This window comes from Diadema antillarum, unplaced genomic scaffold (genome assembly GCF_040938485.1).
Source record: "Diadema antillarum isolate AM-2024a unplaced genomic scaffold, OU_Dant_1.0 seq00000382_RagTag, whole genome shotgun sequence".
Classification (NCBI taxonomy): Eukaryota; Metazoa; Echinodermata; class Echinoidea; order Diadematoida; family Diadematidae; genus Diadema; species Diadema antillarum.
In genome coordinates this window covers 1,570,252-1,591,044 of record NW_027271380.1, presented here as the reverse complement: position 1 = coordinate 1,591,044, position 20,793 = coordinate 1,570,252, and the positions used below count along the sequence as shown (strand labels likewise).

Sequence of the window (20,793 nt, the reverse complement as noted above, 5' to 3'; positions counted from 1 at the left end):
CAGGGCTACAGCACTTTTTGAACTTGTCTTTGACTAAAAGAAAATATGGGGCCTTATCTCATACGACATGTTTGGGTATCCAATGCAATGTCATCTAATATGATGATTATAATCAGGTCAACAGATATGATATGATAATGGAGCTCATGATATGATCATTCTTGTTGAGGGCTTAAGAGAGAAGAAAACTGGTGTTTATCTGATACTCGGATAGTGGCTTTTTGCTGTCTTTTTGTGTATTATTGTCGTGTGTTTCGAACAAGTACCGTAAATTTGTGTGAACATGCCTTGAATTTGAAATCACCTTGAAATTCATTCATCTAATGTGTATACTAATACAGATTTGTGAAAGTATATCATGTCGCTATGCGAATAAATGAAACTGATGGAAATGAGCTGGCGGATGCACAGTCAACCAGAGATCAGTCAAAGCGTGTCATGTTTTATTATTTCTGACTTTTGCTTTCCCATTTGCTTTTGGAGTTTGTTGCAGTATTGGAATGATGAAACATGGCAATTGTTCGGTGTCTTGTTATGATGCTTTTATTACGAAGATATCTAAAGAACCATCAAGGCTGTCAATACTATACAATCATCTATTGAGTCACATGTGTAAAGATGTACACATGCTTATGATTTTTGCCACCCAAGTACGAAATCTGTTTTGATTCATTCCTGGAAACTCAAGACACATTACATTAGAGATGTACATATTATTCAGCATTTAGAGATTCATGCAAATGCAACATTTCTGTTAGATCACATGCAAGCAAAATCTTGGCCAGATCACAAAGGCAATGAAGTCAGTCACACGATAGCATCACAGTTATAAAAGGTATCTGTATTTGGGTACTACAAAATGCACAATTTACGTCATGGGGACAGTCATTTTTAAAGAAAATCTGTGACATAGAAAATACATTTGCAACATGATTTCTTTCATACGAGATGATTATATTGTGTTCCAAGTCTGTTACTTGAACATACACAGCATTAAAGACATAAACATTTGTCAGTCAGGAGTTGATTGAGTAACAACAAACACTGACAGAGTAGAAGGTATTTGGTACCTGCATCTATCATTATTTACAGGGCAATTGTGTTCAGTGTATAGTATCCCAATAAGGGGAAATTATATAATGAAGGACTAGAAACCATTCCAAACATTATTCTGGACAAAGAACAGGGCAAAAATATTTTCTTGGGTTTTTTTATTTAAAAAAATAGCAAAAAAACCCCAAAACCAAATGGGTAAAAGGAGGGGAGGGTTAATATTTCAGAGAAGTGATAATTGCAGATCAAATCAACTACAAACTGCAGATAGCAGCACTATATTATGCTCAGGGTGAACACTACAGAAATTCAGTTGTTGACATAAACTCTGAAGAATCTCATATGTAATTAATGAGCAAAATTTGATGGCCAAGAGATAAAGGATGCTATCATTGCTTATTTTTACTGTTCATGTCACTCGCATTTTTGCATGTTTCAGTGAGCATGCAAGTAAAGCCATTCTTTACAGCACTACAAATTTATAGAAAATTTTCCCTGAGGGACAATTAACAGACAATTCAATCTACTTGTTCCTATACAATATTTCAATAAGCTATACACTTGTACTTCTATCAAATTCTGGTTATCAATTTCATGACTTTTAATCAATGGATAGGCCCTACTTATGGATACTTTTCCCCACACATGATCTTTAAAATGAGCAATTAATCTACTTGTCACTGTGAAATCATCAAATTGGTTATTTTTGTAAAATGTGTTTATTAATTTCATGACTTGTATTTCATGGATAATTTTCCCCTAGGACCTACCAATTAGCAATTCAATCCTCATGCTCCTATGAAATACATTGTATTTTAAAGGGGACCTCTGGATGATTTTCAGACTTTTACATTTGAACTAGCTAAACTGAGCTAAACTGAGTACAGAGTTTCAGAATTTATAGTGATTGGGATGAGGAATGAGAATGTTTTCAAAATTTATAACAAATTGCAATGAACAAGTATGATGACATGGCAGCCTCACGTCGTACCATAAGAATGCATGAGTTGGGGCTCAAGGAAGCAGAACAAAAGAAGAAGGCATGTATGGATTTTTCACAGGTGAACTTGTTGAGCAAGTGGTATTGTAATGGAATTACACTGCTACATTTCTGAAATATATGAGGCTCTAATGTCATCAACACTGTTCAGTGTAATTTGTTTAAGATTTTAATTTATTGGTTTCTCTGCTCAAGGATCACAATAAATTCCACGAATCTATACATGGAACTGTCGATTTATGTACAACATGATGTGAAATTATGAAAATCGTCCGGAATGCCCCTTTAATGGCTATTTCTATCAAATTGTGTTTACTGATTCAAAGACTTGTAATCTACTGTTACTTTGGGTACAATCACTGGGGACTTATTAATGAGTAATTCAGTTAATTTGTTCCTCAAAAATATTTCAATAAGCTGTATATTTTTAAATCAAACTATGTTTATTCATGACCTGTAACCTATGGCTACTTATAGATTCCTTGCCCACATGGTCTATAAATGAGCAATTGAATCCAGTCGTTCCTATGAAATTAACAAATTCCTATGCTCAGCAAGACTTCAGCCAGCTTTCTGGTTTAGTAGGACAATTTGTTACATATGGAGGTATGGGCTTATATAATTTGAACATCTCCAAACTAGTGCATTTTAAAAGGTATTTTGCGTCATTTAGCTGGGTTAAGAAATCACACAAACATCAAAAGATTAGAAATCAGTTATTTCACATATGCAGATAATTGAGTGTGTCTGTATGTGTGTGTGTTGAAGTAAGGGCTAAAGTGTATGTGTGTTGTGTTTCAGAGAATATATAATTGCTTGGTAGTGATCGATACATTTACATTTTTCTTTTATTTCTAGCTACTCTGCTGAGTCCATCAAATCAGAATTCACATGAAGTTATAGAGATGGTCAGTTTGAGCCATCACAGCATAGGATGTGTAAGCCTCCAGTTCAAATTTCAAAGAACAGCAAATGGTAATGAAAACCTGATCTCAATTACACACTTTTACACACTAACACTTATATGTCAGCGCGAATGATAATTTCTGTGGCAGCTGGGATAGCACAAAGTCTGTTGATATGGTAAATGATGAATGTGTCACAAAATATCATCAACACCCATCAGCATATCACAATGTAATACTCATAATCAGCCAGATGACATGTGTAAAGAGACTCCAACTGTCCCGCTTTCGACGGGAGATCTCCCATGGAAAGCCCATTTTTGCAAAATCTCCCGTTCTCCCGCTTGAGATTTAATTTCTCCCGCCCTGGCTCTGTGTCTCCCGATTGAAATGATTTCTTACTCAGTGTCATCATATGTTGAAAAATAAGCCTTGGATAGCATGAGAGAGCATCTAGCACCCTACAGCTTGGACCCAGGCCACAAGGAACTTCGCGCTTTGCGCACATCAACTTGGAGTCTCCCGTTTGCTAGGGGTTTCAGACGGGAGAATCTCCAGATCAGAAGGTGCTTGGGGTTGGAGTCTCTGTGTCTACCAAATGTTCGTGCTCTATCTAACACAACTATATGCCCATTCAAAGTCTTACATGAAGATAAGAGCCAAAGCATGAAGTGATTGACAACATTATGGTTGGAATTCACATACCTATGTCCTTTAAATCTAATACATGGATTATGCAAATTTTCACCTGCAATTATGCGGGTGGCAGATCATGCATGCCAAAAAAACATCCTAAGATGAACATGCACTGACATATACGCACATGTACAATATATGTCTATAATAGCACTTGTTTTGGTCTCTTAATCACACCACGGATGTAATTTTAACTGCCTTTGTGAATTAAAGGGTCTATCATTCATTGAAACTATTTCATATTTGGCATGAGCTTTCTGCAAATTTAAGTTACAGCTAGGAAGCATCCAATAGAGTGGAAGCAACTGTTACAATGAACATCATAAAATGCATGCTAACTTCACAGGAAAATATATAAAAACACACACATACCCTCCTCATATGTAATCTTACTGTAACTAGCATAATACTTCTGGAGTGCAATTCAACACCACCTTCACATTGATATTGAGTAGAAACATGTGAAACATGGTTCATATATTCATCAAAATATGACAAATTAATTAAAACAAAAAGCTGAATTTTTTTCAATTTCACATTTCCACTAAGCAATTAAAACCACATATTGGAATCAGCTAAGGTGATTAAGGATGAAAATATCTTAAATTCATCATTTGGATCTACTTTCAAAAGTAAAACCCTTATTCCTCAAAAAGTCATCATCACTATGTAATTGCAACATGTAAATTAAAATGTCAATGATACGGTGTACCAGTAATACTTCTCTTGCTTGGGATTAATGTCAATTAAACATATGGCCATGTAATGAAGATTTGTGTGTATTACAGATCAGGGGAGACATGACATCATTTTTTCACTCTATTTGCACATGTGGCTGCTACTGCTGCCCTGTTGTTTATATAATTCAGACCATCAAATTTTATTTTTGGGACATCAAAAATGAAATTTAATGATTTTATCAGCAAAACAAAAACAAGTAATTTAGTGTAGTCTATAATGGTACAGTGTATATGGGACCACACATGTCCCTGCATATTTAGCTGTTTATTTTTTATTTTTTTCGGCAGTCATAACATTATTAATTTATACTCATTTACGCTTAAAGGGGATGGCTAGTAACTGATCAGTGGGAATGCTGGGGGATGATTGTTCTAATCCTTGGGGGATTCATTTAAGAGTACATTATATATCTATTGTTGTGTGAAAGGTTTTTTTTTTTGCTTCAGATTGGTCTCGTATTCAAGTAATGTGCAGTTCAATGTTTTCAGGTAAGCATGACTGTACAGTGCTGGGCTGTTAACAATCGCCCCGACACTTTACAGTCATGCTTTTTGGATCAGTCACTCTTTTGGATCAAAAAATCCAACAAGTCCCATAAAAGGAATCATAGCAACAACTGTCTTCATACAAGGAACTGATCAGCAACAGTGTCCCTTCACCTATGGAAACAGCCTTCAAGAATTTGAAAAAGAGTTCATGCAAATTTTGCAGGACGACTGTAATGGCCAGCATTTCTTCACACTTGTTGATGTATATATTCAACATGGATGGTTAAGAGTACCCAATGAAAGCTACAACTGGGTCCATGATAGACATATTGACACATTATTTGCCATCCATCGCCTTCCTTAACTTTGTTTCAACCAATGGACCACAGTTCATTTCTGCCCGATTTGCAGAGATCCTGAAGAATAGTGTGAACCACACTAGAGTTCCCCTTATGATCCTGCATCCAATGGGGCAGTGGAATGTTGTGTTCAAACCTTGCACCTAAAGACATAAATCCTACTTGCAGAGTAGACAGTCAATCCAGCAGCAGACTGCCAATTTTCTCTTCGTTTATTGCTACACACCACATTCACCAATTGAACAAACTCCAGTTGAGTAAGTACTGGTGAGACAACCACGTACAAGCACAACCCCTATCAATCTTCCTTAGTACAAACTATGGAGAGCAAGCAGCAACTTAAGGAAAATCCATGTGTAATATCATTAAACAGCACACATCTTCAGCCTACAGGCTACAGAATAGTGTAAATGATAGCAATCACCTCTCACAGATGTAATCAATACCTTTGAAACTCACATTGTCTTTGATAATTTGTAAACATTGTTAAGAAGATGTCGGATACAAATGTACATTACATGATTATCACATTTTTATTTCCTCAAGGATATTGAGACACACTTAAAACAAATACTGTGTAAAATGTTACAGTCTACAATACCAGAGGTGTTTCTGCACCTGAAAAGGAGTTGGACATAGATAATGCAGAGAATCATTACGCAGGCATTATGAATTGGCTAGAGCTCTGTATTTTCACATCAAATTAGGAAATATGGAAGGCATGCCACGAATGTAGATGTGATTAAACTGAATGGGGGCAATGTCAGCATGTCACTCAATGTTTACTGGCAGTCTGTGTGTATGGAACCACAACAAAGAGACATTAAAACTCATGTAATCACAAGACTTAATGAAATAGTGGACTCTAATTGTCCACTGGGGGTCAATGTTCAGTGAATGGCCCTTCCATGGTACAGTATGTCTTATTTCGGTCCGTTTTTTATCGGATGTTTGTGCGGGACAGAGGTGTCATCAAGATTTACAGAGTCAAGACCCATCAAAAGAGGTCATGCTGTATGATCATGTATATTATTACCCAGTGGAAATGTACAAAATTCTGCAATTCAGCCATTTGCATGGCTGCAAATGAATTTTCAATAAACCATTACTACTACTTACTGACCACTGAAATCAAGCAAAAGGTAGGTTAACTTATCACTTCATGTTTGCTATGTATTTCAGTTTGACATTCTGTAATGACAAACCAAAAGAAAAAAAAAAGGGACAGAAAGAGAGCATTCCAGAGAATAATAGACCATGATGTACGGAATCTTCAGTTGTTAAACAGTTAATATCGTAGAAGTTTCAAGGAGGTATCAGAGAGAGACTAGTGCGTGACGTGCATTTAAAGACGTGAAAATAATGCTCAGATCAAGGGAAGTTTATATGTATTTTCTTGTCAGGCCTTAAAAAGAAAAAAAAAGAAAAAAGGAAGATGTGCACTTTTAAAGGTGCCCCCTGCAAAGTCATGAAGACTTGGCAGCTCTATGCATTTTCACGGGATGCATATCACCTACCCTCTTCACTACATCCCACAACTGCCTACAGTTTTCTTCGAGACATATTATGGTAATACAATACTGAGGCTACAATGTGTACACTCAGATGTTTGTTTTATCTGGCTGAGATCTGCAGTCCCACATACTTCCTTTTTCCCGCATTCATCTTTTCGATCAGAACCAAGAACAACATGTGTAGAAAGCTTGTATACCATGCCATGTTGTGTAGTCACACCTCAGCAAGATTTTGCCGCTCACCATATCTTTCGTCAACTGAAATAAATGCCCCCATTCATTTATTTGTTTCAGATGAGGCACTGAAACTTCTATTCGTCAGTCTAGATCATGAAAGCAAGATGAAATTATGTGCACAAAAAATTTACAAACTAATTGTGAGTTTTACATAGGTGCATGCAATGATTCCTATGATCACCTCATTGTACAACAAATGCAACAGAATATTATGCAGGACTTACAACACTTCCTGGACATTTGTACACCATGTTCTGAGGTCTGGCCCAATTTCTTTTTCAAATGGAAACTGTAAAGTATATTCTTGACACCGTTTACTGGCAAAGTTTTGCGGCTTGGACACCTTTTAATCATTATCTTAAAACATCCCCCCCCCCCCCCCCCCCCCCCCCCCCACGCAAAAAAATAATAATAATAATAAAAATAAATAAACAAAATACAAGTAAAGAACAATACTATCTCTTGATAATAGATTTTAAAATCTTGAAATCTTTGAGCATATGAAAACTTGAATGATGAACATTGGTATTAGCACCTTCAAAAATGTTACAACTATAACAGTTGAATGATGTACAAGTCTGTCTTTGTAGAATGATATGCATGTTAGTCCAGCTTAGCTTACTTATAAACATTGCAAGTCAGTAATGCTTGCATAAACATTATTGCATGATTATGGGAGTGGAAAAAATTTGGGGGTTTTTAATGTTTATCATTATGGAATTGTCACACCATCTACTACCCCATACTATGATTACAAAATCACATATTTTCATTCTACATCAATATTTAGATAAAAATACTTCCACTTGCAATACGAATTTGTATGAATAGGTACAAAAATACTCATGGCTTGTTTCGTCTTTTTCGCTAACACTCAATATTCTCCTATCATCAATAAGGGAAAAATAAAAATCAGTTAATAGAAAGCGGCAAACACCATCTGGGACCTTTTCCACAAGGTTTTCTCATTGGTAACTCTATGAACAATACCTTTCAATTTGAATGTCACTTTTTTTTTCAAAGACAGCTATTTTGAATCATTCAACATGTAACAATATCAAATTATTCGTTTGTTTGTTCCTGATACTGATAACATTTTATGGCAGCTTTGAGGCCTATCAAACAGCACATACTGTATACAGCCTCATTATGACAGTAAGACAATTGTGCATGCACAACACAGTTCACTCATCTCTATTTCCAGTTGGAGGACTTCATTTGCATTGAATAATGCATGTTTACAAAATTGTTATGCAGTTTTCATTTGCACACAAAAACAAAGCAAAATAACCATACAGCCACATACAGTACATTAAAAGAAACAAACAAGAAGAAGGGGAAAAAAAGAAAGATATGAAGGGCATACCACAGTGCAAAACCAGAAACATTTGAAGGCTACATTCAGTAATGGGCCAATATGACACTATGCGGACTATAATCATGTGATCAATTGCATTTTGTCATGATGAGGATTTCAATATTTTTTTTTTAATTTATTCATTTACTTATTTTTTTAATAAATGCACATTTATATGCAACAACATAACTTTGAGCACCTTATTGCGGAGTAAATAGGAAAAGTTTTGTGTTTGCACCCTTATCACTCTTTTATCTCAACCCCCAGCCATGGGAAGATAATGATCATTCATAAATTAGCAATTCTCACACGTGTATAACTGTGTGATTCTGATTGCCTTTTACCGACAACTGGCACTCTGTTCGCCCTTGTGTTCCAACACTCACTCTTCTATGCAGCAAAGGCCCGCTGAATCGACCGGAAGCACAAAACATCTTTGTATGTACTTAACCCTTATAGGCTGACAGACCTTACATACTGTAGGCAATACTGAAAGGAAGCTTATTCTCACAACATGTACATTCGCCAATATCAGGAGCAGACCCTCTTTTCCCCAACATAGAAAGCATCCCAATCAAAAGAGGCCATAGATTTACAACACAATCTGATGGGTAACAATAGGGACTAGGCTTAGGGCTCAGCGTACTGAAGGGCTACAATGGTATGTAGTGTATTGCTCGGCCTAAAATCTCATTAAAGCTACTGTTGAGCATGCCAACCAATAGATGAATGACTGAGTAAAGGTTGTTACATTCACAAAGCTCCATTTTGCTGTTTATTTACTGAATTTTCCACCTGCATTAAGATGAATTTTGTATCATTTTGTACGATTTGTATGAATATCTCTATTTTGTACGAAAGTTTGATGAGAAGTGCATCTCATTTTAACCAAAGTCTCATCCCTTCAAGCAGGAATTTTAACTTGGCTTGGAAATAATGCCTTGATATGGTCCCGACAAATCAGTGTTCCCACGCATCCAAGTCTTGTTAAAACTGTGGCAACTGCATTTTTTTCCCACAGAGGTGCTTACCCTCAAGTGAAAAATGGCCAAGTCATTTCACATCTTTTTTTTTTTTTTTAGCCTCATTAATACTACACCAAACATGAGGAACAGGAAGCTGGATTCATTAGATAAATATCAAGCCAAGATACAGTACAAACCAAAGGGATTTTCATGTGACAGACATGATATGAGTCTTAACAATAACACAAAATCTCTTTCTGCCCACTGTACAGAACAGACACTCCACTCAGCTGCAACATCTGAAACTAATCTCGGTTTTGAACGTGGAAACGCAAAGACCGAAACACGCAGGTGGTCACAGGCTTCCCAAAAAACAAGTAATGAGCAACTGCCGTATTCAAGCTAATTCATTCTTACACAACACATTGCTTTTACGTTTCTTAATTATACAGCTGATGATTATGTATTTGGCACAATGTAAAATATACGCTCCTTCGTGGCTGACAATAATACAGTATTTCAAAATAACATATTGGGGAGAGGAGACTATAATAATATTTAAAAATGGATTAACTACCTACAATTATGTACAAATGGCATCATTTCTTAAAGAAATATAGGTAGGTAACTAGTAAAAACTGGTCCGTCACATCTATGAGGTCATGGAGAAAAAGTCCAGGCCTGCTAGGCTCTCTGGCATGAAGCCCTGGTAGCTGCCCCCCATCGGCCGCGCCTTGCTCCACCCACCCAGGGCATTGCTGAGCTGGAACTGGGTGGCCGGAGTGCGCAGGTGGAGCGGGATGGGCGGGGTGGGGCCCTGGTGGTTCTGGATGCAGTCCTTGACGCGGCTGTATGCCGTGGTGACCTGCTGGGACTTTGGCGCCTTCGATAGGTAGGTGACGCAGTGGGCAAGATTCAGCTGGCAATTGCAGGTACATTGTAATCGGGAAGAATAGAACATCATTTTACCAACTCTAGGAATTATTCCCAAGGAAATAAAAATTTTAATGATCAGACAAAAACAGTATGGCCACTGCTATACACACAACAGAGATACAACTCATTTTTTTCAATGAAGAAATTATCCTAACAATACACATGTCCATACTGACTACTGCTACAAAGGTTAGACATCTCAACAACAACAACAAAAAAATCAGTATTAAGTGCCCTACTGTCTTTTTAACCTGATATTCCCTTATAAAATGTATGTACTTTTAAGTAAATACGGCACTTAGCAGCACTCAGAGAAGTCTAAAAATCTAAAAATCTGGGCTTGTGTGCACTTCAGCAAACTTGTTTGATCTATACCATGGCCCTCCTAGCAATTTTTCACTCCCCCGTGTATTTGATTTACCTCCCATTTGGTCTCTCAAGCACATAATTAATTTTCACAAATTTCAAGAATCACTGTTGGACCTGACATGCCCATGCGAGTATGTATAACTTTAAATGCATCCCTCTTTATAGGACTTATTGACAAAACCTCAAGCACGAGAGAGTGCAGTGATCTCGGTTACAGTAAAGTGGCAGAGTTTACGGACAGGCATCAATGCATTATGATAGCCTTGGTGTCAAATCGCAAAAACAACATCTCGCGAAAATGTCCATGACCTCCTCATTCAGGAAACATCTGTTTGGAAAAATAACAGCTTTTACAGTACTAAAGCAATCCTATATCTGAAGAAAGCTAAACAAAAACATGGGGATGGGAGAATGAATGTACTCACCTCACATTCGGGCATGCCGATGGAGTGACAGGCTTGGTGGGCAGCCATAGCTACAACCAGGGCCTGTGAGTCAGCCATACCTGTGGGGGAAGGAGGAGCAGATGTGGGAGGAATAGAGAGGGCCAGAGAGAAGATGGTTGAGGAGGAGGAGGAGGTGGGGAAGAAAAAAAGAAGATTAAAAAAAGATGGAAAGAGAATATCAAACAGAAAATGAATGTATTGCCCAAGTCAAAGACAAGAGCAATACAATTCTAGTGAGAGCAATTAATGCCATATCCCCCGAAAGTAGCCAGTCTATATCATTATCATTACCCATTTCAGGCATCTTGAGCAGTAACATGAATTGTTACAATGTAAACTTTTAACAGCTTCCCAATAACAAATTTTCACTCTGCGCCAGCTCGAGTGCTACGTCACTGCAACCATACCATGCATGCACTCACGTACAGATCAGCTACATCGTATGCAGCGCACGTAACAGCCATGCCCGCACAGTTACACACAAGCTAACACACAGAAGGCAAATGCAGTGATCATCCCTAATTTTTACATGTTAACATATGGAAATGTGCCCACTGTCATGAAACCACTCTGCGAGAAACTCTCATCAACAGCAAATTTTCATCACCAGGAGCTCAAGAGCCCAGATGGCATATTTCCCTCTTTTTTGAACACGTATATACCATAGGCATTTGTAAAAGAGGGGGAAATAAGAAATTTGTCAGATATGAATACATTTTGTCTTCACATAAGACAGACAGTCACACACACAGTGACACATACACATTTTCTGTTGAAAACTGCTACCAGAGAGTATCAAAAGTCCTCATCAGCACTGCCATACGTGGTACACAGCATGATGTCTGCTATCGTTTTACTTCTGCATTTCACTGAGCAAACAACAATTTTCGAACAAACAACAAAGTACGATAACAAACATACTTTTAATACCACAGGTACCATCAAAACAAAATGTCTGGCAAAAATCATGTTTTTGTGTCTTAACCCGTTGAGGACGGGCTGATTTGGCTACAACGCACATTTCCCATAGACACCTGCCCGAGTATACTCAAGACTCATCCTCAACTGGTTAAACTGATGAAACCTCGAAATTTTCTCTCACCAATGTCCTCGCTGGCACAAACAACCAGTCTTCTGGCCACAAACATCGGGTCCTCTCCACCAATAAGCATGCGGCCGAGCCAGTAGAGGGCGGCATTCGTGTCCGATGCACGGATTGACTTTTGCAGGGCAGAGCTACAATTGTAATGCTCCTCACCTGTGGCAAGCAAAAACACAAATCTTATAAACTCAAGCAAAAAATAAATCTTATAAACTCATCTTTGTGAAGTGGTTTCCTCAAGCTATCACCAACTGTTTCACAGATTTGCTCTGCATTTACTGAATCCACCTACAATGTATAGTGTTCTAAGGAACCTTCCCCTTTATGAAGGCACATGTAAGTGGGCATACATAAATGTATGTCAGACAAGTGATCATAATGCTAGTTTGGTTGGACTTGATTGTCATGCGTCTGTCGCTGCACGTCAACTACTGTATATGCCGAATATTTCGCGAGTTTTTTTTTTGCTAGTCAGGCGCTATTTGCAAAATTAAAGACAACGAAAAAATTGACTCTGATCCTGATGTGAATGTCCACAATCATGAATTTAGCCACTCGCGAAATCGTAGGAAATTCCCGATTCACGAAAATTTAGACTTGCAAAATATATAGTGTATACAGTATGTTAGTGGTCATTTGAAGGAGCAAACATAAGCTTGGCGGCAAACTTGCTCCACCATTCTGTGGCATATCACTGACTGGTAAATTCATGAGAACCATTGGTTATGCACTCAGTGAGATCCGCCACGCAACTCACCTGCCCTGTCGTACGCAATGTGCGACCTCTGCAGCGAGTCCTTGATCATGTCCGCCGTGATGAGGTGCGTTCGTTTCACCTTTGGACAGGGCAAGCTGCTGGCCGGACCCCTTCACGGCATCCAGGACTCGCTGGAGCGAGTTGAGGGCAGAGCGGGCATCACCGTCACAGAGGTTGGCAAGAAGGAGAGAGAGCCGATCTCTCAATGTACGTGCTGCTCCTACATTTTTTTAAAAAAGGGAAAAAAAAGGGGGAGTTGGTATCATGTAACTGCAAAGAAAAATACTCCTCATTTTTTTCTTTTCATTGCACAGGAGGCACTCAGCTGATCTAATGCTACGTTCACACCATGTTCCCAGCAGCCACAGCAATCACATCTCATCTACCCATGATGTACTACATTTTGAGTAAGCAGGACTGCCGCGGCCACCAGGAATATGATGTAAACATATGGTAGCATAAATACCAGATACAAACATCTGGGCCCCATTTCATTAAAAACTTGTTATGATAGCAACTCTTCCTGGAATGGCAATTGTAATGGTAACAACAAGAATCCAGCTTCCTGATTGGCTATTGCCATGGGAAGTTGTCATTCCAGCAAGAGTTGCCATCCTCTAACTTCTTTTATGAAATGGGGCCCTGATCTACGTATATGATACAAATAACATGGAGACTCAACATTTGCAAGCACATGGATATCAATTAAGTTAACAATACTGTCGTTCACTCTCACTATTGTAACACTAGTACCATAAATTTCTTCATATATGACCACCAAGCTGAAAATCCATAAAAAGTAGGCCAAAATGGATTTCCTCTTTTCTTCATAGTTTTATAGAGTAAGCTCTAAGCTTTAGAATGATGATAACATAAGTTGTTAAAATTGGACCATTTTAAACCATTCCAAAAGTAATTGAAGTAGAGACTGTTAGGATGTGCAGTTTCAGAGAAAAGGGAGAAAAGTGGGGTCACTCAAGCATGCTATGCAGAAGGATCAATGAAAACATAAGTGAAAAGCATCGCCTAGGTGCACTTGTCCAGAAAACTATGGTTACGAAAAATTGCTATTATTTTGATTATGGTTTTGTTTTAAGCTGCCAAATATTGACAGTAGGTAGAGAAAAGATTACTCTCCCAGGTAAGACATGCTTACTTATTTGACTTGGTCAACCCAAATGGTATATTTTGGTCTGTTACAGAGAATCCTAATCAGCTACTTTCTGTCGGTTTTAAGCTGGGCGGTCACATACGCTTCTTTCCCCACATTATACTGACAGGAAAATTATGCAATCAATTAATGAATACTGTAAACGAGAAATGTTCGCTGTGCATTTTAATTTCGCGAATTTCGCGAGCGCCAAGATTCGCGAAATTAAAATGCACGCGAAATTTCTTATCTACATTATATGCATTGAACGCAAGAGGCAATTCGCGAAAATTTCTTGCCGCGAAAAAGGCTGTCGGCTCCAATTCGCGAAAATTTTCGTGCCACGATATATCATGTTTTACAGTAAGTCCAACAATCTATCAAGCAATCCACAATTCTCCTGCGATACACTTATGCATCTATTCATTAACGAATACATTATCTACACATAGAGTAGATACATGTTATCTGTTACTGAGGTATCACCTATGTGTTTCACCATAAAAATGCGCCAATCAAACAAGTGATTGAGGAGAGCATTGGTGAACATTCATTCATCCAACAAATTCAACACACAAATCATATGAATGGTAGTATGCAAGCCAGCTTGAACATGAATCACTCAGTCCAGTCTAACAGCTTCCCACAAGACATATTCAGTGCAACATGTCAACCAAGAAGACATTTGACTGTCTTCAAGTGATTAATCCTTATTTCATCTTGTTAGTTTGTCATTCCCTTCACCTTTGCCCCAAGTTGTTAGTTCATCCATCACTTCGGGCAATCGATCTCCAGGTCACACAACAAAGTAAAAACAATCATACGAGAAGGTCTATTGAAAGATATCCAAACTGACCCTTGACCTGGGCCCCCAAGGCTGCCACCTCTACTGTCGACATCCTGAATGGTGACCTGGCCCACTCTTTTAGCGCCCTCTCTAGGATAAGCATGACACTCTCGGGGCTGAGTTTCTCCAGCACCACCACCCGGCAGCGGCTCAGCAGGGCGGCGTTCACACGGAAGGACGGGTTCTCCGTCGTAGCCCCGATCAGCGTGATGGTGCCGTTTTCAACGTGGAGCAAGAATGTGTCCTGAATAGAGAGTGATGCAGGTGTGATACGTCATTACTATTAGTAATGTTCTGCTCTCTGACAAAATATGAGCATGAGTTTGATTCAAACAAAGAGAGAGAAAAAAAAAAACAGTGTTCATAGCATGCTCTCCTTTATTGATACTCCTGCCACTGACAGTAATACGTGTTCAAGTAAAACATGTGATGACAGAGTGAAATGCTGTAACATTGTGTAACCAAAACTGACATCAGGACAAATCAGTTACTTCCACATTGACAATTTCTTTTTCAAATTTAGTTTTATAAAGGGTACATGAAAGCATACAAACATATGTCCATATACAGTGTATACAAACTGCATACAACTAAAAAATGCTTCAAATAAGTCCAACTGCTGTCTGTCAGCTCCCATCAAAATACACCTTCCTAGAAATCAACTCAGTTAGCAGAAATAGAGTTGCTCTTCTGTACTTGTGAGACATGGGCTGTGACTTCATAGCTCTACACATGATATATGATAAGGCAGTCTACCAAAAAAAAACTACTGGCTACCTGCTGGGTCTTGTTGAACCTGTGGATCTCATCGATGAAGAGGATAGTCTTTCGTCGGAACATCCGCTGCTCGTTCCTGGCGATGTCTATGGCGGCCTTCACGTCCGCCGTGTTGCTCGTGGTCGCAGAGAAGCTGATGAATCGATGCGAGTTCCTCACCTTGGCTTGGCGAGCAATCACATTGGCAAGTGATGTCTAGATGGTGAAAGATGAATCAAGAAAAAAGTTGGCGAATAATCACTGCTTTCATGCTGTCACTTCCATGCATCTGTTACAAACAAGCAGATATCATAACTTGAACATGATACTTGAAATTGCTACAGAATCAGTATGAAGTTTCTACGATTCTTTTTCTCACACATCACCTTGGCGATTGCCAGCCTCATCTTTTATCTGCTTAAGAATGACCACTTAAAGAAAGATTAGCAGTTAATTGGTGCAAGTCTGTTGTCAAAAGGCAAAGTGTATACATGTAGACCTGATTATTTGCAAAGAACAGTAGCAAGAGAAAAGGTGTGACAAGCATCCAAACTGCTATCTAGATTTATTTGCAAACATCACACACTAGAGAGAAATCACAGTACATGAGAAGACTTGGAGGTGTAATACCTTGCCACACCCAGGTGGTCCCCAGAAAATCATGGATGGAATGTTGCCAGAGTCCAACAGCCGCCGGAGAGCAGTCTTGGCCCCTAGTGCCTTAGTCTGACCTATCAGAGTGTCCAAGGTGTAGGGTCTCATCCGCTCGGCCAGCGGCCGAAAGTCTGGGCGAGGTTGTGCCTGTGTTGGCACACTTGGCTTTCCAGTGAGGCTCGGCTGACCGAACGTCTTCCCCATCTGTGGGGACTGGACACTGGGTTTCCCTGTCTGAAAGCTTGGACTCAGCGACTGACCACTGGTTTTCTTCCAGAGAGACGGACTCGTCTGATTGCTGGATCCAAGAAGAGATTCACTGCCGGGCGACTTGATGGGGGAATTTGGCGATGTCGGACTAGATCCAAATGGGCTAGGTTTCTTTTGTGTGGACATCACATTTTTATTATTGTGCATTTGAACATTTGAAGGTGTGAGTGGTTTGAAAGGTGATTCTGTCACTGTCACTTTCTCCTTTACCTCTTTCTCCTCATCTGCAGCAAAGTCGAACACATCCTCATTACTCCGGTCTTTCCGTTTCTTTTTATGTTTCTTTTTCTCACCCTTTTGCAGTTTTGGGCTCTTCATGCTCTTCTCGCTCTTTTTGGTTTTCTCGCTCTTGGCGCTTTTCTCACCTTTCTCAGTCTTTAGCTTCTTAGGACTTTTGCCTTCACAAGTTCCACTACTATTTTTCTTCAGCTTCTTCTTTGTCTTCTTTTCTGTCTTGAACTTCTCCTTCTTTGTGGATGGGGGACTGGTGAGAATGGCAGCCCACTCTGAAGTGAGCTGACCAGAAGGCTTGCTGACGGACTCTGTCTCAACCGTAAGTTCTGTGTCCAGCCTCAGCTTCTTTTTTGGCGGCGGGGACTCCTCTTTGGCCAGACACTTGTCCAAGTGGGCATTGATGGACTGGACACTACACTGGGTTGCACAGATGGGACAAGGTACTGAGTTCTTTGGGGGAGTACAGGCACTCTGCCTCACAGGTCGTGGCATGATGCCTCCTTTCCTCTTCAAACTTCTGACGTCAATAAGGGAATCCAATCTGCATCCCTCTCTGAAAGAGCATGAAAGAGAAGTAAACCATTCAAACTTTGGAATAAAACTACTGACTGTATGTAGGCCCTACTACAGTCCACCGAGTCAGACTTGTCAGCGGATCTCCCCCCTGAAGGAGAAGGCTGAAGCTTTCAGTCTACAGTAGTGTACTGTAGTATGCTAGGCCCACCTCACACCTCCGATACAATGACAGTGTTAAGCGTTGATCATACTGCATTGGTTGGGGGTAATCGAGCCCTATTGTATGACAATAAATTACATGAATAATTTATGTAAATGTGTAGGACTCAAGTTTTGGTGCACTACCATGTATACTCAGTTTACAGTGTGTCACAACTACAATGTAATGCTTCTGCTCAAAGCAGCAAGCAAGGTTTTTGTTGCTGTGCCATTCATCTGAATGAAATATTCATCAGTCCCATTTTGACCACTGTTCGTTCTGCTGAATGTCATACCATGAATGTAGAATCCAGTAGAGAGAACATGCATTTGTCTGATTTGCCTATGTTGGTAGTATAGTTGCACTTTAAGGCAGTAGCGTACATTGTAGGTAGCAGAGGTGGAAAACTAGACCAGCTCGCTCAATTAGGTCATAAATTCCAATTTAAAAACGGTACAAAATCACCTTTTGAAACAGTAACACCCAAACCTACAGTTATACTCGAATAAAAGCATTCTTTGTGAGGAGCTCATGGCATATATGGTATTCGTGATATCAATACGTTCTAAGCTCCAGGTCCTGTCATTCACGCTTTGGCATTTCCAAAATAGAAAGTGGTCTCTACACACACTGATTTACAGGCGAAACTTCGTGCAGTGATAACACGCATTTCGCGGCCGAGAACACCACAAATTATAGAGCGTGTGGGACTAACCCCAGGTTTAAGTCATACCTATTTTCTCACTTTATCATGTACTTGTACACTCTTGACATACAATTTTCATGAAACCAAATAGCCTCAATAATATCAACACATAAATTGCATCACAGCTGAGATAACACGTAGACATTAGAACACATCACACGAAATAAAATCCATATTTCTCACCCTCTTGTGGAGTCTTGGAATTGCTCACGGTTTGACTGCGCGCAGACACCAACGTACATAAACCTCATACTCAGCGCTGCCGCGACAATACCAGACAAAAGAACGGAAGTGGATGACCTGACGCCCTCAACAAGGGTGGGAGGTGCGACAAAGCGCTTTTCCTCTTTTCCAAGTTACTAGTGTCACGGGATAAACACACTGATTACTGGGAAAGCGATCTCCGAGCCGAGGGAGAATAAGATTAGATAAATGATCCAAGGAATAATTAGGTCGTATATCACCGATATGAATTCTTTCAAACAGCGTTCTTCTTCAGGTGTGAGTTTCTTCATTTGCTGATCTGTAAATTAACAAACATGTCGGAAAAATGTAGAGGGAAACGAATTTAAGAAACTCACACCTGATCACCCCTCTGAATAATATCTTTCTTATCAGGTCCATTTATATTCGATTATACAATTTGATTTTCAGTGTCATTAAGTGTAGGCCCTATAAATCTTGAATTATTTTTTTAAAGCACACAAATCAATAATTCTCTGTTGCTTTGCTATGATACACTAGTTCCAACATTCACTGCTAGTCTGAGGCAATGGTTCCTGCGTTCTATATAGGCGCTAGACATTTTGGTGATATACGACGATTCCTGGATAAATTTACCTACCATAAGTCAAAGAAAGAAAAAAAAATGTCCAGATGTGATTGGTGTGTGCTGAAAGGGTGAGTCGCGATTCCGAGGGGAGGGCCCTGGGAGGTGGGGTGGGAGTGGGAGGTCAAGGAGTGGGGCGGGGGGGGGGGGGGGGAGGTGCGGAGGACGATTGAAACAAATAGTATACACTGTACCTGTTCGTGTCGAATCCGTATAGGCTACAAAGCACGCAAAAAAACAAACAAACAAACAAAAAACCCTGATGGCGCTCGTCCTGGGGAATGGACTGTTCGACTGAACACAATAATAACTTAAAGGGAGAAAAGGCACAGCAATCGAAGAAATCAAGATGATAGGTGCAAGAGCAAAAAAACAAAAAAAAAAACAAAAACAAAAACGCAGGGCCTATAGGCTCCCCCCCCCCTCAAAAAAAAAGAGAGAGAGAGAGAGGGAGTTGTAAGCCTACATGATTTTCCTATTTAAAGTCTATCTGTAAACTAATGAGTTTGTCATCATTAACTCGAGAAGTTCTGTTCAACTTAGCTTCAGCAACTAGTATGGCTTACCGGTACTTCAATATCGTGTATTATCATAGACCTACGCTTAATCATTCACGGAATTTTGCTGTCAGAAAGTACCTTAGTAAATACTTGTCTTTATATTTCATTATGCACTCACTGTCTTCTCTCGCTCTCAGCAATGTAATATTGAAAATTATTTCGGGAAACACCAATCACCGGGATGATGATCCTTGAAAATGTTGAGCTCAATAAGGATGTTCAGGTAGAGGTATCCACGATCAGCAAGACGCCATAAAGATTCATGAATATTCATAAGCTTTACGGAGGAACCGAAGAGAATACAGAGTGAAAGCGAATAGCTCGGCTTACCGTCTTAAAACCCATAGTTAATATACGATGCTTATCAAATTGGGACTTGCACATCCTCAGGCGGTCTTACGGGCAAAACGAGACAGTGTTATCTCCCCTCATTAATGATTCTTCTGTCTATCTTCATGCATAAGAAAGCGATATATATCTCATGTTCGGCTTTGACGAGATGCAGTGTGGCATTTAAGGCATTATTCGAGAGAGACGGAAAACGGGTATAAAGATGGCAAGTTTGTTTGTTTGCATGTTTGTCTTTGAACTCACTTTATCAAAAAGAAGATCACAGCGTAGAAAATATCTGTGAGCACTGTTCCATGACAATCATTGTATAGTCCATAAATGAGACCAACTAAAATAGTTGAAACAACATTTAGAAACCATGACATAGAGCATGCTTAATGATAATTAATGTTGATTATGATAATATTAGTGTAAACACATGAACAATAATAATAATAATAATAATAATAATAATAATAATAATAATAATAATAATAATAATAATAATCCACATCATCATCATCATCATCATCATAATAATAATAATAAATCATCATCATCATCATCATCAGAAGAAGAAGAAGAAGAAGAAGAATGACGATAATAATGATAAGCTGCTGCTGACGATTTAGGATTGCAATGATAACAGAAATAGATAGGGATGATGATTACACTGAAAGTTTGTATACTGAGATGATTACACTGAAAGTTTGTGTACTAAAAGTATTGACTGAAACAAAGCAGACAAGAATATAGGAAGAAAAATTAAAGGAAGGTAGGGAAGTGGATAAAAGCTTGAAAGCTTATAGAATCGTGA

General features: G+C 39.1%; 1 protein-coding gene across 1 annotated transcript; it reads right to left on the bottom strand.

Annotated features, from left to right (window-relative positions):
- Nucleotides 1-8,067: 8,067 nt before the first annotated feature.
- On the bottom strand, nt 8,068-17,384 carry LOC139731664 (ATPase WRNIP1-like). The gene is given in 8 exon segments (XM_071642555.1): nt 8,068-10,234; nt 11,046-11,125; nt 12,169-12,324; nt 12,926-13,007; nt 13,009-13,145; nt 14,932-15,166; nt 15,700-15,894; nt 16,309-17,384. Coding segments are annotated over 8 exon segments (2,172 nt in total). The 5' UTR covers nt 17,329-17,384; the 3' UTR covers nt 8,068-9,967.
- Between the last annotated feature and the right edge of the window lie 3,409 nt (nt 17,385-20,793).